The sequence below is a fragment of the Lampetra fluviatilis genome, chromosome 34, assembly GCF_964198595.1.
Source record: "Lampetra fluviatilis chromosome 34, kcLamFluv1.1, whole genome shotgun sequence".
NCBI lineage: Eukaryota > Metazoa > Chordata > Hyperoartia > Petromyzontiformes > Petromyzontidae > Lampetra > Lampetra fluviatilis.
In genome coordinates this window covers 583,840-607,139 of record NC_136308.1, presented here as the reverse complement: position 1 = coordinate 607,139, position 23,300 = coordinate 583,840, and the positions used below count along the sequence as shown (strand labels likewise).

General features: G+C 50.7%; 2 protein-coding genes across 4 annotated transcripts in view; one reads left to right on the top strand and one right to left on the bottom strand.

The window, feature by feature from the left end:
- On the bottom strand, positions 1 to 10,321 carry SLC25A26 (solute carrier family 25 member 26). Its single transcript, XM_078872274.1, has 10 exons — positions 9,582 to 10,321; positions 7,607 to 7,763; positions 6,761 to 6,852; positions 6,118 to 6,219; positions 5,283 to 5,330; positions 4,503 to 4,547; positions 3,822 to 3,891; positions 2,451 to 2,515; positions 1,809 to 1,882; positions 1 to 1,085 (listed from the first exon to the last, which is right to left on the bottom strand). The coding sequence occupies exons 1-10, from the start codon at positions 9,612 to 9,614 to the stop codon at positions 977 to 979; spliced, it is 795 nt and encodes a 264-aa protein (XP_078728400.1). The 5' UTR covers positions 9,615 to 10,321; the 3' UTR covers positions 1 to 976.
- A 277-nt stretch (positions 10,322 to 10,598) lies between these two features.
- CRBN (cereblon) overlaps positions 10,599 to 23,300 on the top strand; it is a 39,352-nt gene continuing 26,650 nt past the window's right edge. For all 3 annotated transcript variants that reach the window (XR_013639568.1, XM_078872271.1, XM_078872272.1), the window contains exons 1-5: positions 10,599 to 10,800; positions 12,458 to 12,597; positions 14,418 to 14,620; positions 20,834 to 20,995; positions 22,844 to 22,994. Coding sequence is in view for 2 of the 3 variants with exons in the window: in XM_078872271.1 (XP_078728397.1) it covers positions 10,740 to 10,800; positions 12,458 to 12,597; positions 14,418 to 14,620; positions 20,834 to 20,995; positions 22,844 to 22,994 (717 nt within the window). In the remaining variant the exon portion in view is untranslated. The remainder of the gene's footprint in view (positions 10,801 to 12,457; positions 12,598 to 14,417; positions 14,621 to 20,833; positions 20,996 to 22,843; positions 22,995 to 23,300) is intronic.

Genomic DNA, 23,300 nt, shown 5'->3' with positions numbered 1-23,300 from the left:
TCAAGTATGAATACGTTTATTGTATAAAGTAAAACACCGAGTGCACACATTCTTTCAGTTTTATTGTTCAATAAAATGTCTGAGTTGTATCAACAGATTTGTTTCTGTTTTCTAGATTTAGTTTACTTATTTGAAATGACCTCTTTCGCCGTACCAAAGTAAATGCAGTCGCCCCTTGAAGAAATCGACTCCTGGTCTCAATGGGCTCTTGCCTGGCGACAAATAAGCGTCGACCACGCGGCGACGGAGCGAGGGACAGCGGGAGACGTCACAACGGCGGCAAAGAAACTGGGTTTTAACGCTCCGGCCATGCAATGGCGCCTAGCAAGGCGCTCTGTGGATGAAGGTGAGGCACACCGCCCGTGGGGGAGAGGAGACCGCGACTGCCGCTCAACGCAGAGGGCCTCGGGAGATGGCGAGCGACTCCTCGCCGCTCCTCTCCTGGCCAGGGAGCTCCACGGCCGTGGCATCCACGCCCGACCCCACTGCCGCCACCGTCGTCGTCACACGCCATTGTCAATCCACTGCTGGATGAAGGCCTCCCCACGCCATCGCTATCTCTCACAATCCTGAAAAGTAACAGCTGCTCGGGTGCTGGTGCACGGTGGATCGTTACATGACCCCCAGTCTGCATTTACATAAACGTGCCAGTAGAGGGCCCTCCTTAGTCACAAGCTCCGCGAAGACGTGCACTAGCTGGTGCTTGTTGTTCACCAGCTGGTGCCCGTTGTCCACCAGTTGGTGCCCGTTGGTCACCAGCTGGTGCCCATATTCTTGGGTCTGTCGTTAAAGTCACGTAGATAGGTTCAAAGAAAATAACAAAAAATAACAACCTATCTAAGTGACTTTACCGAAAGACCTGAGAATATGAATTCCTGCTGTCACGAAAGCTTCAAGTCAGCTGGTGCCCGTTGTTGACGCGGCACCGGCGTAGCCAGCCGTCGCAATAGCTCCTCGCCGCGGCCACGGGCTCCGGCTATGACGAGGCGAGCAACAGGAGATGGCGAGCCTTGTCGTAGGCCCCGAGGAAGATGAAGCCGCCCAGGCTGATCCAGGCCACGCGGGGGAGCAGCCCAGCGAAGAGCCTGCATGGGGCAAGGAGAGCGTTTGACGACGTGCGCTGCAGCGCGGCGGCAGAGCTCCACAAGTGTGCGCGCGGTGCGACTGCTCCGGGGCTCATGGGAGGGACAGGAGGCTGCAATTGTATTGCTTGCTCCAGCGCGAAATGCCAACTACGTTGTGCCACCGGCACGAGTGGGGAATGGTGGAAAACCAACATTGGGCCCAACACATCCAGATCCTGTTCAAATAAACTGTACCCAAATGTCAATGTTTTAAATGATAAATGTGCCACGAGAGACGAGTTCTGTTTTATAACATGAAGTGCCATCATTTGAAATCAGTCACACTTAATTTGTGTTTTAAATCAAGGTACAAGATGATCATAGGGTCTTTCTGAAACTTGGCAAAACCTCTCACACCCAGCACGCGAGGGAGTTCTTCCATGCTGCGTCAATTGGTTCACCATATACCAAATATCCATTATATCACGTTTTTACACATTAGAGCTTGGAGCACGGTTAGACTGAATGAAAAGGCAAATTGACGCAATGACTTTCCGTGTAGTCACTGGTAACCAAGTTGAAGTAGTCAACTAACTCCACTGAGAGCCTTGGTAAGGCTGCCTTGATTTGAAGCCAGGGTCGTATCCCTGCTGCAGCGCTTTTAGCGCCGCCATTATGAGCCCTCTGAGCCACTCGGCCATTTCGCCCCAAAAAGGTTTACAACAGAGGCAGAAGAACCCATACCCAGACAATCCCTGTATCCTCCAGATGCCCAGGAGCACTGCTGTGATGTTTCCTTCTGCCGTGTTTGTTCCGGCCTGACACAGAAATGCAAAACATCAACGCAAATTAGAGATGAAATGTAGCTGTTCAGCAACAACGACCACAACTCCCAACATTCACCTAGGGCAGGCTTTCAACAGACATTTACAGAATTCGTTACTAGCCTGCATCGTCATGGACTGCATGACCGCATCACCTACCTGGCCCTAGACGGCCACTGACCTGCTGCAGGACCATCTGTTGTTGGTCCTGCTACCCTGACGAGGATCTCGTGTCTTCTTTCTGTAAGTGTGCTTGGTAATGCTACACTTTCAGGTGGCTTATATTCATGATGATGGGAGGGGGTAGGATTAATTTAGTGACATCGATCCCTCTACAACGTACAGGGTAGAACACCTGGTGGTTAACACCCCAGGCTCTTTGGCTGCGCCCGTGACTATACACTGTTAATACCCTCAGCAACAATGCGTCCATTAACCCAGATTCCTGCACTCATGATGCATGCAAGAATTATATTTTTACATATATTTTTTATCTTCGCATTTGTGGCACGAACGTGGCCGTGAGCATGTGTGGGTCGAGGGTCGAGGGTCGATCCCGCACCTTGGCCAGCATGATCCTCGTCTTCGCGACGTCCAATGGCGTCGTGACTGCTGCCGCCACCCCCCCTGTGGTAGCAACACACGGGGAACAAACAGACAGTGGTTTTGACACAATCACCATGACACACACACACACAGACCCACCAGAACATCCGGGCAGTGGTGGATATGCTCGTGGCCCGTGATCCAGTGGAGGCAAGGGTTGGTGGATCGCACAGATGTTGCAAAGCTCCCTTCCTGTGCGCGTTGAGCCATAGCCTGGCTCGCCAGTGACGGCAGTACAGCCAGCACGTGGACGCCACCCGTTCTGTCTGGAAGGGACACAGCGTGTCTCCACCTCGCACGCGTGTGCTTCCTCCGGGTGCTCCGGTTTCCAAGCGGAGCTTTGGCAAATGTTCACTGCGTAGCTGCCTTCCCGCTCGTCTGTGATTCGTCCTCCTCGCGCATCTGAGTCGTTCTCTCTCTATGAGAGTGAGCGAATACTGTTTGGCAGCACGTTACAAGTTGGAATTATTATTAACGAAGCGTTTGACCGAATATCATATTCTTGTGGAATAATCAGCTTGATTTCAGAGGATACCGTAAAACCTCCCTCCAAGGGCCTGAGGGGCCACGGGCTGTGCAGCCTCTAAGTGCACGAATTTCCACACACAACTAGATTCACCTGCAATGATTCAGGTTATCGCTGTCATCATTTGTAGGCCACTGGATGCAGTGCAAGAGGGTGCACTTCATGCCAAACCTGCGTGCAGCGTTTCCAAACTGTTTGTAGGTATCGCTCATAAAACGTTCTTAAAGCTGCACTTTGCAAAGGGAATATTTTGACTTCAGATATTAACTCAACAGATACAATTACAGTGAAATAAAATCGCATAAATTACTTTAAAACGCCTGATATGTGACCCAGATTGAACAGAGAATGTCCTTGTCCATAAACATTTGGCAGTTCACCACAGCATTGGTGCAAGAAAGCCTGACTGCTGTTGAGACACTGAATGTTAAAACTGGTCCGGTTTGCTTGTGTTGAACCAATGCTGCTGAAATGATTCACTCCCAGAAGGCTGTATAGCTGATGTGATGTGTAAACAAATACGTTTATATTTTTTGTGGAAGGACAGATATGTAGAGGCATATTGTTGGCTTATTTTGTTACTTATATTCTCTATAATAATGCTAATTATTATTTAGTGATGTTTGTACAGATCATTATTATCAGAATTATTGAAATGAAATTTGATTGATTTTCTTTTTGAGTGAAATAAAAATGATTGAATATGAAATGAGCCACTTCACATGAGTTTATCTTTTCAGAAACTTATCCAAAGAATCGTTTACGCGCAAGTACAGGAAGAGAACGTGTAGACCTACGCACCTGCCACAGCTCCACACGTGGCGGCTTGCCACGAGTCCACCTCATGGCCCTGGTGGATCGCCCATCTATCCTGGCGGGCACAGGGTCACCGGGGACGTGAACAATGTAAACCAACCGTGGTGCAGTACGTATGTATGTTGAACTTCTTTCACACCGTACGTAGCCAACCGTGCTAATCGGAGCTCGAGTGCATTAATGGTGAACTGGTGTCAATCACTCACTCGCTCACTCAGCGGGGAACGTGGGGCTGGTGTGTCCTGTTTCCAGTGGGCTCAAGGCTGCATCGGGCCACACTTTAACGGAGCGCAGGTTTCAAGCTTGCGGGGCCTTGTGATGGCACGTTACTACGTGCTCTAGGCTGCCAAGCGTGGCTTGGACAGCTGGTGGAGAAGACTGACCAAATCAGCTGGGATGTGCCCGATCTCCTCAGATCTTGGAAGAGAATCAGGGTTGAGCCTGCAGATTGCTTGCATAGGACAGGCAGCAGCACGGAAAAATCCATTGCTCTACTGTGCTTCTATGCTCCCACATCCAGTGTCCCCACCTTCACCAACCCACACTGACCAGCATGAATTACATTAAATAACCCCCATGATCAACAAAACAAAATATACATCCACTCATTCCTTGGTACACAAATTGTTGTTGTTTCGGCTGAATAGCACATTCACCGCTGCTCACCTTCAATAACTCCCACAGTGGAAACTGGACAAAGGAGAATGGGATCTAAAATGGGACAGAAACACACACACACGTTGTGCTCTCTGAAAGCATCAGTAATGCACACTGCTGGACTTCTCAGTAAATGCAGGTAACACAATTCTTTAATTTGAAAATCTATCTATTGTTCTATTCTACCGCTTTGTTGATCGTCGCGATCCACCGCGCGGTGTTCACGGAGTCCGCCGCGTGATGAACACAACCCAAGAGACACACAGGCTTGCCTTGGGCCTGGGCCATTCCAGGCAATACCCACCACGTAAAGATTCTCAAGACCCGCCGGGACTCTCCCACAAACCATCATCGGCCATGATCAGTTGACTGCTGGATTCAGGCCTTCAAAGCTGAGCTTATTTCATCATTCCATCTCCGAGGTGGACGTACATTTGGATGCGATGTATTCTTTAACTGCCACTCCAATCACTACCGTCCTTGGACATTGGCCATCAATCCTTCTAGCAACCTGTCTTGCCCAAGTCCGCTTACTTTTCTTTAAATGTGTATGGTGTCCTTCACTTGTGTATGTTCTCTCATCCATTGTTTTCTCCTTCTGTCTCAATATAATTCCAAGCTTGTATCTCTCCACGCTCCTATGCACATTTATCAGTTTTTGTTCCGGTTTTTTTAGTGTTAACGACCATGTTTCTGAACTATATGTCAACGCGTAATGGACGTGAAAGTTAAATTAAGAGCGGGTGTCCTTTCCTCAAACTCGAGGCAGGGGGAGTGTTGTGGTCATACCTCTCTGGCGATGGTGCTTTTGAATCCCCGATATAGACCCCAGATACCCTGCAGACACACACACACACGAAGATCCTCTATCAAGGCTCAACAGTACGTCTGGCAACGTGCTATTAGCGGCACCTGTTAAGGCCGGAATGGTACATGAAGGGATGGTGGGACCAGCATGCCCACCCACCTTAATCATCATGATCTCCAGTGGTTTTTATATAGCAGCGTCGCTCATGCAAACTGCATCTCAACGCTACACAACTCTGCAACACGTGAAGATGTTTTCAGCCAATTAGTGACCGTTTATAAAAGTGGTAGGGAACCAGAGCACCCGGAGAAAAGCCAAGCGTGCAAGGGGGCAACACTCTATCCCATATAGATGGAACAGATTGAGATTTGTCCACACTTGCTGTACCGCCTTCTCCTGGCAAACTACAGTAGGGCACTTCGACACCCACGGTAAGGGAGTTTACAACATTTGTGTGATCCATCAACCCCCGCTGCCTCCACAGTGCAGGATTACAGGCCACGTGAAAAGCCACCACCGCCCAGAACCCACAACGCCAGTGGACACAATGACCACACGAGAGCCCGCAATCTCAGCAGGGTTGGTGGATCGCACAGAGATCGCTTGTGTGCGAGATACCCATCTACAGGAATACGAGACGGCCAGTAGTTGACAGTTAAGCAGATCGCCGACCTATCCGCGTGCATATCTGTAATATTCCTCCAAGTGTATCGATTTTCTCAGTGTGACCTCATTTCTTCTCGCGCTCGTAAACACTAAGCGAGCGACGCAGGAGAGGTTTGCCGAGCGGGGAACGTCAGCCCCGCGCCCCGTTACCTCGCGCTGCAGCGTGGCAGCCAGCACCTGGCGGGTGGCCACTCGCGTCGCCTGCGCCCGCTGCTTCACCACCTCCACGGGCACGCGGATCAGACACGCCACCTGCTCACGCAAAAGACAACGATCCCCTGTGTAGCCTTGAGCAGACTGCTGGGTACAAGTGCTGTTAGCGAGGAGCACCTATGAAGGCCGGTCTAGCACATGAAGGGGTGGGGGGCCAACACCATGCCCGGCTGCCTTTGTCTCCCCAGTGGCGATGTTTACACAGCGCACCAGGTGCTCATTTGATACCGAGTCGACCTAGGGAAGGCCAAGGACCGGTTCAGATAATCCTCACTGGTGTTGCCCACCAGCGGGAATCGAACTCAGATCACCAAGTTCGTAGCACAATGCGCTAACCGCTGCGCCGCCACTCCCCACAAGGGACACACAGACGTGGATGAGACACTCCGGCTGGTGACGCGCAGGCTGCACTGTGCGTGCGTACACCAAACCCTCACCCTAACCACCACGTGTCCCTGCACCCCAGTGACGACCTGCCATGCATGGTAGCTGCCCGAGTTCAACCCTGCGGAGCTTGTGAGATCTGAATATCGGGCGCGTTCTGGGTGTGCGACATGCGGTGTTGTGAAATGCTCCTCACGGCTTCTCCGATGGAGGCAGCTGCCATGTGCGACAGGGGCGAGCTGCCCAGAGCGCCCTTCACAGTCTCGTAGGTCACGAAGAACGCGGCGGCTGCAACAACACGCGGCCACGTGCATTCCGTCAGCTCCCTCCTGTCCGGAGATGCCGTGTGACCCTCCCGCAAAATCCACTATAACTCGAGAGACTCATGTTAAACGCAACAGTTAAGGAGTAAAACAAACCTGCATAAACACATTACGTTTGGGCAATGATTACAATTTGGTTTAACTCATGCTGCATGGACGACGCAACCCAGGTGGTCAGTCCCGCTGTTTCATTTTGGCAGACCGCACGTATTTGTGAAATTCGACCGGCTGACGAATGAACACACGGCTTCCGTGAGGGACAGCGGGACCTTCTGGAGATCCCGGCTCTTGAGTTTGATAAGCACTGCACTGGCCCATGCACTGTGGGATTGTAGTCTGAGTGGAGGCTGATGCCACTTTTCCACTGCACAACCGAGCCACGCCGTGGCCTTACCGAGCCATACCGCTGACGTCACAGGCAATGAACGAGTCCGCAAGCACATTGACCGACGCAATGTATGAACGAAATTATTAATTGGCTCCGCTTGGCCCTGAGCCAGATTCATTTTTTGTACGAGGCCAGCGTAGCTTGGTTTGGTTCTGGCTTAGCGTGGCTCGCCTGTGGAAAACCATCGGCACCGCGAGGGCCACGTGCCGGCTCGGCTCGGGACGTGCCAGTGGGAAAGCGGCATGAGAGCCGCTGCCCCGGCCCCGTGCCCCGTGGGTCGGAGCGGTTGGGGGCGGAGGCCGAGAGGCCGTGACGGGCGAGCGGCCGGCACCGTTGGGGAAGGAGCCGACGGCCGCCGAGGGGACGCCCGCGTAGACGCCACGGAAGCCGCCGGCACGCGCGAAGCCCTGGGCGCTCTGCAGGCGCGTCTTGAGCGTGTCCAGCGGGAAGAGCGTCAGGTCCACGCTCGCACCCGCCAGCCCCCCGGCCTGACAAACGCAGGCACACACGCACGGGGTAAAGGTGCGGCCCTGCAATGACTTGCTCTTGCCACTGCTAGCAGAAGGGCCCGCCACCAGCCCATCGATCGACTCCCGGCGGCGACGACAGCGACCTGCAGTCCTCGTGACCCGCCACTGGTTCACCTTCCCGCCTTTACCACCCTTTTCCACGCTGGAAGAGGTGAACGTACCCACACTTTGTCCCACCACATGCAACCGGCTGTGCCAAGTGCTGTTCACCATTGCCAGCCATAGTCAACCAATCCACCGCTATCGCTGGCCTTCTAGGGCCTGCGGTGCAACAATCCACCTAGCCCCTGCTGCAAACCAGCTGATTCCATCGCTCCGTCTCCTCCATGGGCATCCTCTGGGGCGCGCTCCCTCCTTTGGTTGCCACTTTGTGCAACGTCAGTTGTGGTTGTCTTGCACGCGGTACGGACAGTGGGGGGTTATTTGACCATACTTCACCACGTCGGTCAGTGCGACTTGGAGAGGAGTGGGGAGCTTAGGAGTACGGTACAATGCAATGGATGTCGCTGAATTTCACTCGCTCAGCTGCACACCACCCACCAAGCAGCCCCGCGCGCTGCATACAACGACAATAACCTGTGCCATGATGCCACGGGTGGTTGCCCATTCCAAGCATTGTCCAGGCTTAAACCTGCTTAGCTTCCGAGATGGCTCGCACTCTCCATATTTTGTTCATAGGTAAACCATGTTAACATAAAACACGTGTTTGATTGAGACAACGGACCACGTGTGTGTGATTGACACAACACACACACACGCGTCTCCCTTCACACAACACACACGTGTGTGTGATTGACACAACAAACGTGTGTATCTTCTTGGTTCTTTCGGTAAAGTCACGTAGAAGGGAAGTAATAAAATAATAAAAATAAAACATAATAAAATTAAATAATTCTCACGACGTTTCGGCTACAACGCAAGCAGCCGTCTTCAGGTGAAGAATGAGACACTACCAAGCTAGGAGCTTATATATAAACTGATTTGGAGGTGGAAGAGCGCCTTAACAAAAAGAATGTGCATATGAAGAGGAATTTAGCATATTCATGGCAAATGCGTAGGAGGTGGGCGGGGGGGGTTTCAAAGTCATATTATGCCCATGCATTATGCAGGATCAGCAGCACCAAGGGGGGGTGCAGGGAGTGGCATTAACAAAGGAAAGGAATGTTAATGATATGTAGCTGCAGTTACTAAACAACCACGTAGAAAACTAAAGTATAAACTACATAAAAAGTATAAACTGCATAGCACCATCAGTATACTTACTATGCTCTACAATAAGCTGAGTTACTAACAGCCATGAATATGCTAAATTCCTCTTCATATGCACATTCTTTTTGTTAAGGCGCTCTTCCACCTCCAACCCAGTTTATATATAAGCTCCTAGCTTGGTAGTGTCTCATTCTTCACCTGAAGACGGCTGCTTGCGTTGTAGCCGAAACGTCGTGAGAATTATTTCATTTTATTATGTTTTATTTTTATTATTTTATTACTTCCCTTCTACGTGACTTTACCGAAAGAACCAAGAAGATGAATCCCTGCAGTCACGAAAGCTTTAAATCGAAACGTGTGTATGATTGACAACACACACGTGTGTGTGTGTATGATTGACACAGCAGGCACAGCAGGCGTGTGTGTGTGATTGACACAGCAGGCACAGCAGGCGTGTGTGTGTGTGATTGACACAACACGCGTGTGTGTGTATGATTGATACAACACGTGTGTGTGTGTGATTGACACAGCAGGTGTGCTGTGCGTGAGACACGAGGTCGCACTCACCGCCAGACAGGCGAGGAACTCCCTCGTGTTCATTCACGCTGCTGTAGTTGCTGCTGATGCTGCCGATGTTGCTGCTGCTGTTGATGTTGCTGCTGCTGTTGATGTTGCACACAGCACACAAAGATCCCCCGTATAGCCGTAACAGACTGTTGGGGCAAGTGCTGTTAGCGAGCACCTATGATGGCCTGAACAGCACACGAGGGGGTGGGTGGCCAGGACCACGTCCGACCGCCTTTGTCTCCCCAGTGGCGATGTTTACTACACTGTGTAATCTACACACCGCACCAGTTACTCATTAGAGGCCGTGTCGACCTAGGGGATGCCCGGCACCGGGTCAGATAATCGGTGTTGGTGGCCGTGAGCTGGAATCGAACTCGGTTCGCCGGGTTCGTAGCGCAACGCGCTAACCGCTGCACCACCGCTCCCCCCCAACACGCACGTGGCGGGCACGCGCGCGCCGCTCTCCCCGCAGAGATCGCCAGGGGTCACGCCGCCAGGGGTCACGCCGCCGCCAGGGGACCAGGTCCGGGTCGCCGCGGCTGCGCGCCGCCTCCTCGCTCTCGCACGCCCCCACTCCCGTCACCGCACGGGGTGGGTGGAGCACACAGCGAAAGGAAACATAATTTAGTTCGACGTTTCGTTACCCAGAACCGTGACCTTGAATCGGGAACCCTTCCTCATGGTGCCCCGCCCCTCTCAGATTCTAGCCCCGCCCACCACTCGCGTAGCCCCGCCTACTGCCCTTCGACCGCGACCATCTCGTCATCTTTGCCCCGCCCAATCCCGGGCAGCACCGCCCACTTTGCGTACTGACCCCGCCCCTCTCCGAAAGTTGGCCTGCCCACTTCCCATCTGGGCCCCGCCCATTTATGGGTAACCCCGCCTACTTCCCGTCTTGGCCTCGCCCATTTATGGGTAACCCCGCCCACTTCCCTCTTGGTCCCGCCCACTTCCCGTCTTGGTCTCGCCCGTTCATGAGTAACCCCGCCCGCTTCCTGTCTTGGCTCCGCCCTTTCCGCGTCTGCTGCAGAGCCGTAAACACGCGGGCGGATATCCAAGTGCGTAGTGGCTGACAGCGGCAGTGGCTACAATCACTCGCGCGTTCGTCTCAATTAACTCGCCAATTAACAAAGCACGCGCTCACGGGCAGCGCGAGACATGGCCGACGACGAGGACGACGATCGCGAGGGGCTACGCCACTACCTGCAGCAGATGCCGGGTACGCGGCAGGGGCCTGTGTGAGTGAGGGAGCGAGTGGTGTGAGCAGTCTGCTTGCCCCAGACACCGCTTGCCCTGTGTGAGGGAGCGAGTGGGAGCAGATACCACTTGCCCAATCTGCTTATGTCCGGATAGAGGGGCATGACACACTGGCGCGATTACGGCCTAGAGAAGAGATGGAGCCGATGTGAACGGGGCTGGAGTGGACCTGCCAATGATTGGTACCAGCGGTGTCAACATCGGCGTCTGTGGAGGAGGAGGCTCCTGGGCAGTCGCCCTCCAGCAACACAGCGTCTCGGCCTTTAGTTACTCTCGTCTGTGCTCACCACCAGATGTGGCGATGTCAACCGGTGATTGTTGTGTACATTAAGGATGGACTGGGTCCTGCCATGCATCTGCAGCCACTGCCGGCTCAAGATCGGAATGTGGAAGTGGCCCTGTACACAAACGCGCACGCATATCGAGAAAGAGGAACTGTGGTGATGTGTTCACAAGTTGAGCTGGCCGCCGAGCACATCCTAAACAAGTCTGGTATTTATCTCCACCCAGTGTGGTTAGATGCATTCACTGCGATGGGATTGGATGTTTGGTGAACCCAAGAGTTTTGTTATAACCGCGCAAAGCTACAGGCTGTAGAGTCATTTTATTTCAGTCGAAGTTAATGTTTCTTGGCTTTAGAGACTTTATCGATTTAACCCAGCCAGTGACTTCTCCACGACATCCATAAATATTCGATTTCTCTTAATTTGGCCAACTCGGATGTGTGTGTAGTGTAGTGTGTCAGTTGTTGATCTCGACGCCACGGGATCTTTACCATCCCCAAGCGAAGCAGACGACGCACACAGATCCGAGGTTAATCACATCCGCTGTTTATTTATCAGCGCGGCTGCTGGAATTTAATCGCGAACCTCTGTAACGTGCGGCGAACGTGCAACCGCTCGGCCATATCAGCACCCCGATGATGATGGTGATGGTGGTGGTTTAATACGGGCACAGAGGAGGAGATCATCATCACGGCCGCCGTCAAGCGTGGGGGGCAGCCTTCACGGCTCGTCCATCAATTGGCACCGCGGACATTCCCTGCTGCGACCTGCACCACGTGCCAGGCGGTGAGGGTGAGCGGGGAGTGGTGTAGGGTAGCGGGTAGCGCTACCAAACCCATACCCCTCTCAACCCATACGGTTCACCCGCATTCTTGTACATTGAAATGTCGTTTTCAGGTCCATACGGCGTACAGACGTTTGAATACGGGTAAACAATGTTGTCTATTTGTGTTTCTCTCTTGTGATGGTGGGACGTTGTAGGGTGAACGTTGATATTTATAGGGGCACAGGGTGACCAGCAATGTCTGAATTGGTCTGTAATATGGTAGGCACTGATAAGGGGTTGACAGACCATCCGAGTTCGATTCCCGTTCACGGCCAACAACGATTATCTGAACCGGTCCTTGGACTCCCCTAGGTCGACTCGGCCTCAAATGAGTTCCTGGTGCGATGTGTAAACATTGCGACTGGGGAGACAAAGGCGGCCGGGCTTGGTGTTGGCCACCCACCCCCTCGTGTGCCGTTCCGGTCTTCACAGGTGCTCGCTAACAGAACTTGCCCCAACAGTCTGTTTAGGCTATACGGGGGATCTTTGTTTTGTGGCTGTCTGTGCAGAACTGGAGGATGTGGAGGACGTGGAGGGGGAGGTGGAGGAGGAGGAGAGTGAGTTGGAGGTGGACCCGGGAGACGAGAGCGATGACGGGGAAAGCCCAACCATCATCAACTTCGACTCCACCTTGCCCGCGCTGCACTCGGTACGCGTGCCATGCTCCTTCCATCACAGCCGCGGGGAATCCACCCAGGGAGATTATCACGGTCGTGCCCAGGAGCTAAAGCTATAACTGGCACATGGAGCGAAACGTCGGACGGAATGCCGAAAAACTCGTGGTGCAATCCGAAAACACGTGGGAGAGCTATCGCCACAGAAATGTTTTCATTTGGCATCTTGGTATTCTGTATTACTGGATGGAGCTGGATGTAAACATATACTAGGCCCCTTCGAGGCAGCCTATCAACACTAGACATGACTGAGTTTGGAACCCAGTGATTTCTTGCAAGCGTAATGCTGTTGTATGTATGGAATAAATTATAATCTTGTGCTCATGGCCAGATGCCAGATGTATCTCTTTGTGTACAAACTGATCATGTGCTGACACATTAACTAAAACTCACAAAGCCAAACCAGCCAAGAGTTTGCCTGCTTAAATAGCTCCTGTACTCGTGAAGTATTGCTGCTTTGCAACGCCCATGGGCAATGGACAGTCAGTACATGTTGTTTTGCACAGAGAGACGCACTGTTGGTTTCTTCGGGGCAGCACGGTGGCGAGATGTTAACTACCTCGCCTGGTATACAGGAGGTCGTCGGTTCGATTCTGACCCTTACTGCTGTATATTTCGAGTTTGCATGGTTTCTCTCCCCGTGGCTGTTTGGATTTTTCTCCAAGACTTTTGGTTTTTCCCTCCATGTTTATAAACGTGCGTTTTAGAGTATTTGGCTGCTATACATTCCAACAAATCCACTTCGTTGAACTATCATTTGTGGCCAGGTTGCTTCTGAAAAAGAGCTATTTAACTCAGTGGGCCTTACCTGGTAAAAAAATGTTTAGTTTTTAGTGTTGATACCTTTTAGTGGTTTAAATGTTTATCGGAGCTCTTTGGCAGTGTCCACATGGAAACCGACGAGATGAAATTGACCGACAGCCGCCAGCATCGGTGAGATTCACCATCGTATAGCCGATGCCTATGACATGGAATTGGTCCTATTCCACCACAATTTCTGCGTAACATTCAGGCAAGAAGGGAAGATCTGCAGAGGCCTAGACAGCCAACACAAATCATTTACAGTAATGCAGTCTTTTTTTTTACTCAAAACGTCAATAATGCTGTGGCTGTTAAAGGGAAATATACCACAGGCGAAGTTTGGGACAATGTCCCATCTTCATTTGTTTTTATGTGCTCTGGGCCATTGCCCAATATGTCGTCTTTTACTCCTTTTAAGCCTACGGTGATATTGACGAACCTGCCGAGTCTCTGCTCCTTGTGCTCGTGCACCACTGCCAACTTGGCAGCGTCACCAACTCACTTGTTAATGTGTATGTGTGTTGGGTGATTATTAGGCTTTGAATTACTCCCCAACAGAATAAAGTGATTTTGCTCCCCACCTCCTCCAAGACGTGCGACCAGCATGGAATAGCCACTAGGTGGCCTCGGCATGAAATAGTCTTCCACCAGTAGTGGTCTGGGCAAACCATTTCAGGCCTGTGCCTTTACCTCTTTGTAAGGTGAGTGTTACGCTGCACATGCTTCTGTGCGCGTGCCACAGGAGTGGGTACTGCGTTGCACTACACACCCGACGACCAGAGTTAGATTTCTGCTTGCAGCCAACATCGGCAATGAATAATCTGAACCGGTCTTGGCCTCGTCTAGGTTGACTCAACCTTAGAAGAGTAGCTGGCCCGGTGTGTAAACATCCCCCCTCGGTGTGGCACCATGCCGGCCCCGCATAGGTGTTCGCTAACAGTGCTTGCACCAAGCGTCTGCGTGGCTATACAGGGGGCTGCTGCTGTGTTTGCAGTACCTGGGCACGGACCTGCAGGAGTACAGCGGACGCACGGTGCACGACGAGGAGAGCTGCCAGTCGGTGCCGCTGCTGTCGGGCGGCCTGACCATGCTCATCCCGGGACAGACGCTGCCGCTGCACCTGTTCCGCCCCCAGGAGGTGTCACTCATCCGCAACCTGGTGCTCAACGACCGCACCTTCGGGGTGCTGGCCTACAGGTGTGTGCGCGTGTGTATGTGTTCGCGTGACTCAACCTCAAGTACCTAGTGCGGTGTATGAATATCGGCACTCGGGACACAAAGTTAGCTCAGCGTGATGTTGGGCACCCACCCCCTCGTGTGCCGTGCCGGCCTTCATAGGTGCCCGTTAACAGCACTTGCCCCAACGGTTTGTTAAGGCTATACGGGAGATCTTTGTCTTTGTGCACGCCGTGCCAGTCGGCCGTATCTCACAAAACGGATACATTTCCCCCCTAGCCGGAGAACAGCTGTAGGAGAACGATGTTGTCACTTGCAGGTAGCCAGGATTGGTTGGATTTCGCTGCTGATGTTAGCCATGGCAGGGAATTGAATTTCGGTGGCCGGAATTGATTGAACTGCTGTGCCACTGCTCTACGTCTGTGTAGTTTATGACATGATAAAAAAAATCACGTATTTTTTTAATACGAGGGAAATCAGGACTCCCTTTGTTCCTATTTATAGTTTCTTTTATACTTTTTATGCCTCTACAAAAATGATGCATTCACCTGCACAGAGGATAAAATGTTAGTGTTCTGATTCACTCACGTTTGATATGCAAATATGCCAGTGTTGCATATATTAATATGCAACGTGGACCATTCAAAGGGATAATGCTGTTCGAATGGGAATTTATTTGGCAGTAAAACATCGACCTGGCCACTTTAGGGAGCTGCCTGAATGCAAATTGCGGTCATCTGCGAAGCGCAGATTGATTGTGTGGTGCTCTCCGAATGTCTCTTTTGTGCATTGGCGAGCGCGGTGCTGGGCAGGAGGCACCCAGTTTTTCCACTGCAGAGGCTGAGCTGTGCTGCTTGCATTGAAATGCACCGATGACGTGGAACGCTATGTCCATCCTCGGTGTACCAAGAGATGTCACACACAGTTAACTCGTCATTATGGCTGGGCCTGCTTCACCCAAAGCCAGATTCCGATGTCTCGCTAGGTCAACGTAGCATGCTTTGGTTCTGGAAAACTTGCCAGATATTCCATCTGATGGGATTATCCAGGTAAATTATTTGAATAAAAAAAGAGTTGTATCAATGCGTTGTAGATTCCATGCATGTGTGACCTTTCTACCTCGCATGACGCTGTGGTGAATGTCGCATCTCTTTCAACGGGCGGATTGTGAGAACAATTCTACTTCAATCGACGAATTGATAAGCAGCGATGTCGTAGCACGCTTGAGGAAGTCATCCACCAGCGATATCACAAGGGGGCGCCATGACTGCGCTGTAGAGTCCTCTTCGAAGGCTGAAATCGATGTTTCAATGTTACAGGTTTGTATGTATGGATATACACTGAACTTTCTCGCACCGTACGTAGCCAACCGTGCTAATCGGAGGTGCAAGGAAATTATTGCGACGAAGGTGGGATTTGAACTCACGCGTGCAGAGCACAACGGATTCGCAATGCGTCGCCTTAACCACCCGGCCTCCTGGTGCAAGCATCAAATAGCGCTGGATTTGTTTTCACTGAGTATTGCTCAACCCTGAATAGCAATTGAACTTTAAAGGGAAATGTAGTTCATATTGTGTCATCTTAAATGATGATGATGATAATAATGATTCAGTTCTGCTATCACCCAATACTCCGGGGTGTCTCACAGCATCTTAACTCAACACATTTGAAGGGCACCCCGAGTGGCAGCTGCCCCTGTGGGCACAAGGCGTCTCAGCTCCTGGCCTGCAAATGGGCATTATTACTATGTATATTCCCAATTGAGTAATTTGCGGTGTAACTTTCGAACATGACAAATCTGAACCCAGATGCCAGCACACAATGGCCTCCTCTTGCGAATGACGTGGGGGAATCTTTAATGTTCATCGTGAAGTGGAAAGCTCCTAGCGTGATTGTGGTTACGACACACCGCAGGAGTAACTGGGGCGGCTGCTGCCTTCACACCGCGAACCTCTGTGACAAGCGGCGAGCGCGCTTCTGCTCGGGCCGTGTCATGTTTACAAGAGCTGTTGTAACCCCTCGTTCTAGACGGACGGATGGAACTAATGCATTCAAGCGTTCAACCTTTGTTGAAAAGCGTTAAAAAACGAGCCCTAAATACTGTGTGGAAATTGCAGTGGGCGTTATTAGTTGTTTTTTTCCAGCAGGACAGTTCGTGTTTCTGTTGTGTACATTGAAATGGAACGCACGCATTCAACAACCTTGCCAACAGCGCATGATGGTAGAGAAGGGTCCGTTTAGTGTTAGCTAAGTCAAGTTGAGCTCAGTATTTAACGGGGGTTTATTTTTGTTCTTCCACAGTTTGATACGTGGGGTCAGAACATTGTAAATGTCACTGCCCGTGATGATAACGGCGCTTACGAGGAGGCAATGCGAAGAGCAGCGATCCCCCGCCTGCTTCGCGACGGGAAGATGAATGAGTCAGCGGCGGGTTGCAGAGGGCACGCCTCGCTCATGAATAGCGACCGGAGCTGCATATTATTCATCGCGCTAGCTAAATGCACTGGCATGAATGGAAATTTGGTGCAAAACCTCGGCTTATACAGATTTAAGAGGATAACAATTTTCATTGTTAAGATAATTAAATTTCATATTGGAGACTCGTATTAACAACGGGCGGATTATGCACGGTGCCTTCCTCCGTGTGGCTCCCCGTGTCTCGGGCATTAGCAACAAACTATGAATCGTAAAGATACCTGGGTACGCCTCTCCGAGCCCTGGGTAATTATACGTTTCGCTCGGTGGTGAAGCAGCGATTGCACAGCCATTGTGCTTCCGCTTCAACCGATTTGGCCGTACGCTTGAGGGGTGCATTGCCAAGCGAGAGAACAAATACTGCGTAGCTTTAGTAATAAAAGTGAGTATCGCAGTTGTTTATTCAAAATCTCAGTTGGTGATTAAACGATTAAACACAGTTCTCAATATGGGTCTCAGCCCTTCTAATGAACATATTAAGACGATGTGCGTGTAAATCCACTGCTGGCTGAGGGGCTATACACACTGTGGAGGGTCGCGGGCGTTGTTTGACTCGACGGGCATTCATCGGTATATGGAACCGAAACGTTCCTGAAAAGTTGTCCATGAAGCAATATTCCGAATATGGAACCCTATTTGCCCATTGGCTTCCATTAGATCATTGGAGATGCATTCCGACGGGATAAAAATGTGACCCCAAGACATAATAATATAACACTTAAGAATGCAGAAAACCTCTTTTAAGCACGTGTTTGCGGGAAATCTATCGTTTTATGATGAATAATTTAGAATACTCGAGATAAGTTGTGATATATCCAAGATAAATGCTTTAGAATATATTTCTGCTATCACTTACACTTAATCGCCTCTTTCCAGACATCTTTACTTACTTTGATTCCCAGACCAGATGGAACAAATCTGGATATTATAATCAAAGCAGCGGAACCAGCTGTTGGATCAAAAAGATCAGCCGAATTGACCAAATGCTTGCATTAAAAGATGATGCTTCTGTTCAAAAAGGGAGACATGTTTAAATAATTACAGGAACATTAGCCTCTTGTCACACTTATATAAATTATTTCAGAAGATCGCACAACGAAATGGATCGTGGTATCACGGGCCCAGCTGCGATGTGAGAATACATTAATCGAGCAGCGAATAGAACATGGGAGATAGCGATGATGAACAGACTGTTCATCAACACTCCAAACCAACGCTGCTGAGATCCTCGACTGCAATCCCTCGGCTGGAATCCCTCGGCTGGAATCCCTCCACTCATCCTGGGGTCAATCCACTCATCTTTGATTAAATCATGTTTTCAAGTATGGAAAGTTGATGGTCCTTACCACAGTCACCAATGACTGCACAAAAACCCATCGGGTTGAATTTGATCTCCATTTACCCTTTGGCAAATGTGACCTGTGAACCAAACGTACGATTTAGTTCCTTTGGACGAGTGCTCCTCGGGGGACGTGCCGTGCGAACTTGCATCGCTCGGGGTGGCGGTGACACGGCCCAGCGGTCACGCGATCGTCGCTCGTTGGCGCGACGTGGGCCAGCGATCGTCGCTCGTTGGGGTGACATTGCCCAGCGGTCGTCGTTCTTTGCGGGGCTCGTGGCTCGAGCGTGGCAGGCCGCGGGCGACGCTGCAGGTCCCGCTACTCGCTTTGAGAAGCGGAGGCCATTGTGTGCCGACGTCATGGTCAAGATTTTCCACATTTGAAAAAAATTCCGGCAAATGTCTCCGTTGGGATGACAGACAGTGACATCGCCTCCCACTATGAAACTGCTGTGGACTGTGTGAACCGTAATGCCCTCCTTCGTCATAGCCTCGCGCTGTCAGAATAGCGAATATAGCATATGTACTCAATTATTGTTAATCACGTGGTGTGGATAAGAACCCTAATTGAAGCGATTTCCGACGTGATTCTGTGACATCGTCTGCCGTAAGCCGTCCTCTTGATAAAATGTGATGCACCCTGCTTGCCGTGAGCGTTGCCCTTTGGAATTTGTTGTCCCAAGACACTGATGCCGATAGTTCACTTTGGATTTATAACAAAAATAAAACCTATTAAAATTACGAAAACATTATAAATGTCTTCATATATAATAGCTTATGGCCACTATATCACCTGCAATGCAAAATTATCCACCTACCCAACCAAATTAATAAACATCTCCTGATATTTATACCATTAAAGCAAACATTGAAAGATTAAAGCTAATTTAATGCATGAGGCTTTCATTGCTTTGTCTAGTAGAATAGGGAAAGTCGATGAGAGATAAAAGCTGGAATTTACAAATTAACTTTGAATAAGGGGCTTGACGGTGCAGCCTTCCACCCCAGAGTGGGTGTTGATGCTGCTATACTTAGAATTTCCAGGTTTCCCCTTAGGTTGTCTCTGAGTTTTGGACTAATATACACAATCAAAAATTGCCGTTTGTACCAATTACCCACAGCATGCCCGTGTTAAAATAAATGAAATAACCCTGTGTGTCCTGACTTTTGAGCCACTGTATAAAAGAGGCCTATTGGCTTCTGATCTATTTCGTTACTTATATTCTCCCCAACGATGCTAACGACTGTTTTGAGATTTTTCTGGATCATTTCAGCCTAAAATGAGTACCCAGTGGCATGACCACATCGTCTCTGGTGGGACAAAGGGAGGTGTGGTTATGGCCACACCGTTGCTGCCGTACCAGTTTCACTGGGCACTCATGAACAACACTCTCCCATGTGACCAATTACAGTTTATTCTCACACTCGAGATACAAGCACACAACCATGCATGTAATAACGTATTATCTACAATGTTGTCAATAATGTATTGAAAGTAACCAATTATTAATGACAACAAGAATTAGAATACTGAAGTGTTACATATAAGGGTATGTTCCCCTGTATGGATGTAAAAAATTTCATGGACAAACAAGTTGAGTGACGGAAATGCATTATGGATAGCAGGTTCAAAAATAAAATGAATGAAAAAAATACAAAAAGGCAAGTTCGATTTCTTGGACATGTAATGAGAAAACGAGAGACTGAATGTCAAGTTTTGACTGGGAAAGTTATAGGTACAAGAAGCCGGGGAAGACGGCTATTTAAGTTGCATCGGATATTTTAAGAATTTGATGCAATTGGGAGGAGTATCTAAAAGCAAGGTCGTTGAGTAAATATCACGGAGAGAGCTGACGTCTTTGAGAGAGGACGTCAGGCTGTAAAGAGACAGGGAAAGAATGTGCATATTACATGCAAATGGCACAAAGGAGTGCAAACAAGCAGAACAGAATGTAATTGACAAGCAAAAAATGAAACGGTACAAATTAGTACAAAAAATAATGGCTTCCTAAGTGAAACCACAACCCGGAATCGTGATGGTTCATCACATCACAGGAGAGGGGGCGACCCCTTATGTGTACGGCGGTGGCTACGCACGTGGCCCGCCGTCCAGCGCCTCGGAGGCAGCGAGCCCCCGTGGGTCGCGCAAATGGGCACCGAGGTGCCGTACACTCGGCTCGCCGGGAGAAGGCGGCACGGAAAACGATGACTCCACCTGTTCCGTCTGTGTGGTTTTCTCCGGATGTTCTGGTTTCCTCCCACACGTAAACGCTCATTAACCGGCCAATTACACCGTCGCACATACAGGACAGCAGAGCTTGGAGGGGGAATTTGCCGCCGTGAGCGAATATCGTGCGGCGGAGCGTCACAATCACCGCCGATGTGTACGGCTGAGCGTGCGTGCATCTGTGTTTGCGCAGCCTGGAGCCCACGTCGGGGCAGCCTGTGGCATCGGAGCTGGGCACGACGGCGGAGATCGTGCAGTGCAGCGTAGAGTCGGAGCACGGCGTCGAGTCCGTCAAGCTGAAGGCCGTGGGGCGCCAGCGCTTCCGGGTCATCGAGGTCCGCACACAGGTGGACGGGTACGCCCGCACAGCGCTCATTCGATCATCCAGCGTTCGCTCCTCATCAGTCAGCATCCATCTGTCACTCCTCATCAGTCAGCTTCCATCCATCCGTCACTCATCAGTCAGCTTCCATCCATCCGTCACTCATCAGTCAGCATCCATCCATCCGTCACTCATCAGTCAGCATCCATCTATCCGTCACTCCTCATCAGTCAGCATCCATCCATCCGTCACTCATCAGTCAGCATCCATCCATCCGTCACTCCTCATCAGTCAGCATCCATCCATCCGTCACTCCTCATCAGTCAGCATCCATCCGTCACTCCTCATCAGTCAGCATCCATCCATCCGTCACTCCTCATCAGTCAGCATCCATCCATCCGTCACTCCTTATCAGCCGGTAATTCATTAAGTCATCCACCACACTCACTATCATCCAGCACTCAGTCACTTTCATCCAGCTATCGCCATAACTGTTTCAATCGGTTTTCAGTTTACCTGAACCAAAGCGAAAAATCTATTGGTTTGACTCCCTTCTCAGAGCAATTCCTCTTCAATTCCCGTGAATATCTCTGCAATTCATGCCTCTATGTTTCCTCATTAAACCCAGTCGGTTGAAATGTCAACATCTTCTTCCTTTACCTTTGGTGACAGTAAAGAAAATATACATCCTATATATAGTTTTACCTACTGTGTAATTCATCATGTCAGTTCCCTAGAGCAGCATTTGGCAATGACACCCGACAATATCGTCGTGACAGGATGAAGGGAACTAGAACCCAGCAGCTGCATAATCGGAGGCTAGCTGGTTAAGTGTGCGTGTGATTGTCACAATCGGTACGTGTGTCAATGACACCATCACGCAGCAAACTGCGCTACTCTATGAACGGCAGAACCTGGGTTACAAACCGAGTAACCTCCAAGCTCCAAGGTCCGAGCCCCGTTGTGGCTCCCTGGGTTTTGAACCTGTTGACGCTTGCCTAGAGTTTGATGGTTTCAGCGCGGTTCACGGATTCGATGCACAACAAAGGCAGAAGGGCAGCCCTGCTCACGCACCTGCTGGCAGAAGAGCCTCCACTCGAGGGAGCTCCTGAGAGCCTGACTTGTCGGTATTTTTTGGCCGACTATTCCAGATATCTCCTCTGGTCAGACATCATAGAAGAGGTAAAAGTACCCCCACTTTACCCCACCACATAACTGCGCCTCCCCCTTTCATACCACTGGGGGGACAGAGGCAGTGGTGGCATCAACGGCTTTGTCCATGATGACGACATCTTGGTTGTGATTCCCTCTGGACATTTCCTGTTTATCTAGTCACAGTATTTCACGGAACCCACCTCATCTTCACTGCATTTCCCCCGGGCGTCCACAGATCAGGTTGAGAAACCCCTGTGTTTTGGAACCCCCTAAGCACGATGGACCCTGACGGAGGCTTGAAAATGTCTTTGAGTTCATTCGGCCCTGACCCCCTTGTAGGCGCAGCTTTCTTGTACCAAAAATAAGCTACGCCTTAACCTGTGGGAGCAATAAGTCTGACGAACGATTTCCCAAGTTATATCTCGCCTGTCAACGTACTTTATCACGTTATCACATGGTGGTCAAAGACTGTCCACTCGCTCCTGCCTGGCACTTCTCCTGGCGTCCCTTTTATACGGTCAGACCAGAAGTGACGTCATGGGTTCAACCAATGGAGCGTCTAACCAAAGGGGGGTTCTAAAGAGTTGGAATATTCCATGTCGAGTATGCCCAATCTGTTAACAAATGTATAACAGATGGACATCAAATGTGTACACAGAAATAATACATTCACTTTCTGTCTTATGGCTCTTACCCCCTTCCCCCCTCCCCCCCTCCCGTGTACAGCAACAAGGTGGCCAAGGTACAGATCCTGGCTGAGAAGACGATGCTCTCGCCACTGGAGGGCGCCCGGTGCGCGTCGCTCTGCCGCCAGCTGCCTCCCTCGCCGCCTGCCGGACCGTCCGCCTCGCCCCAATACTGGCGGCGCTACCACAAGGTGGACCTGCGCACAAAGACAAAGGTCCCCCGTGTAGCCTACACACGCCGCCATCGGAGCGAGTGCTGTTAGCGAGTAGCACCCACTAAGGCCGCCACGGCGCACGAGGGGGTGATGTGGCCGATGCAATGCCTGGCTGCCACTGTCTCCCCAGTGCTGATGTTTAGACACAGCACCAGGTTCTCATTGAGTGGACCTCGGGGAGGCCTAGGGCCGGTTAGAATATTCCTCGCTGAGGTTGGCCGTGAGTTGGAATTGAACTCGGACTTTTGGATTCATAGTGCAGTGTGCCAACCACTACGTCAC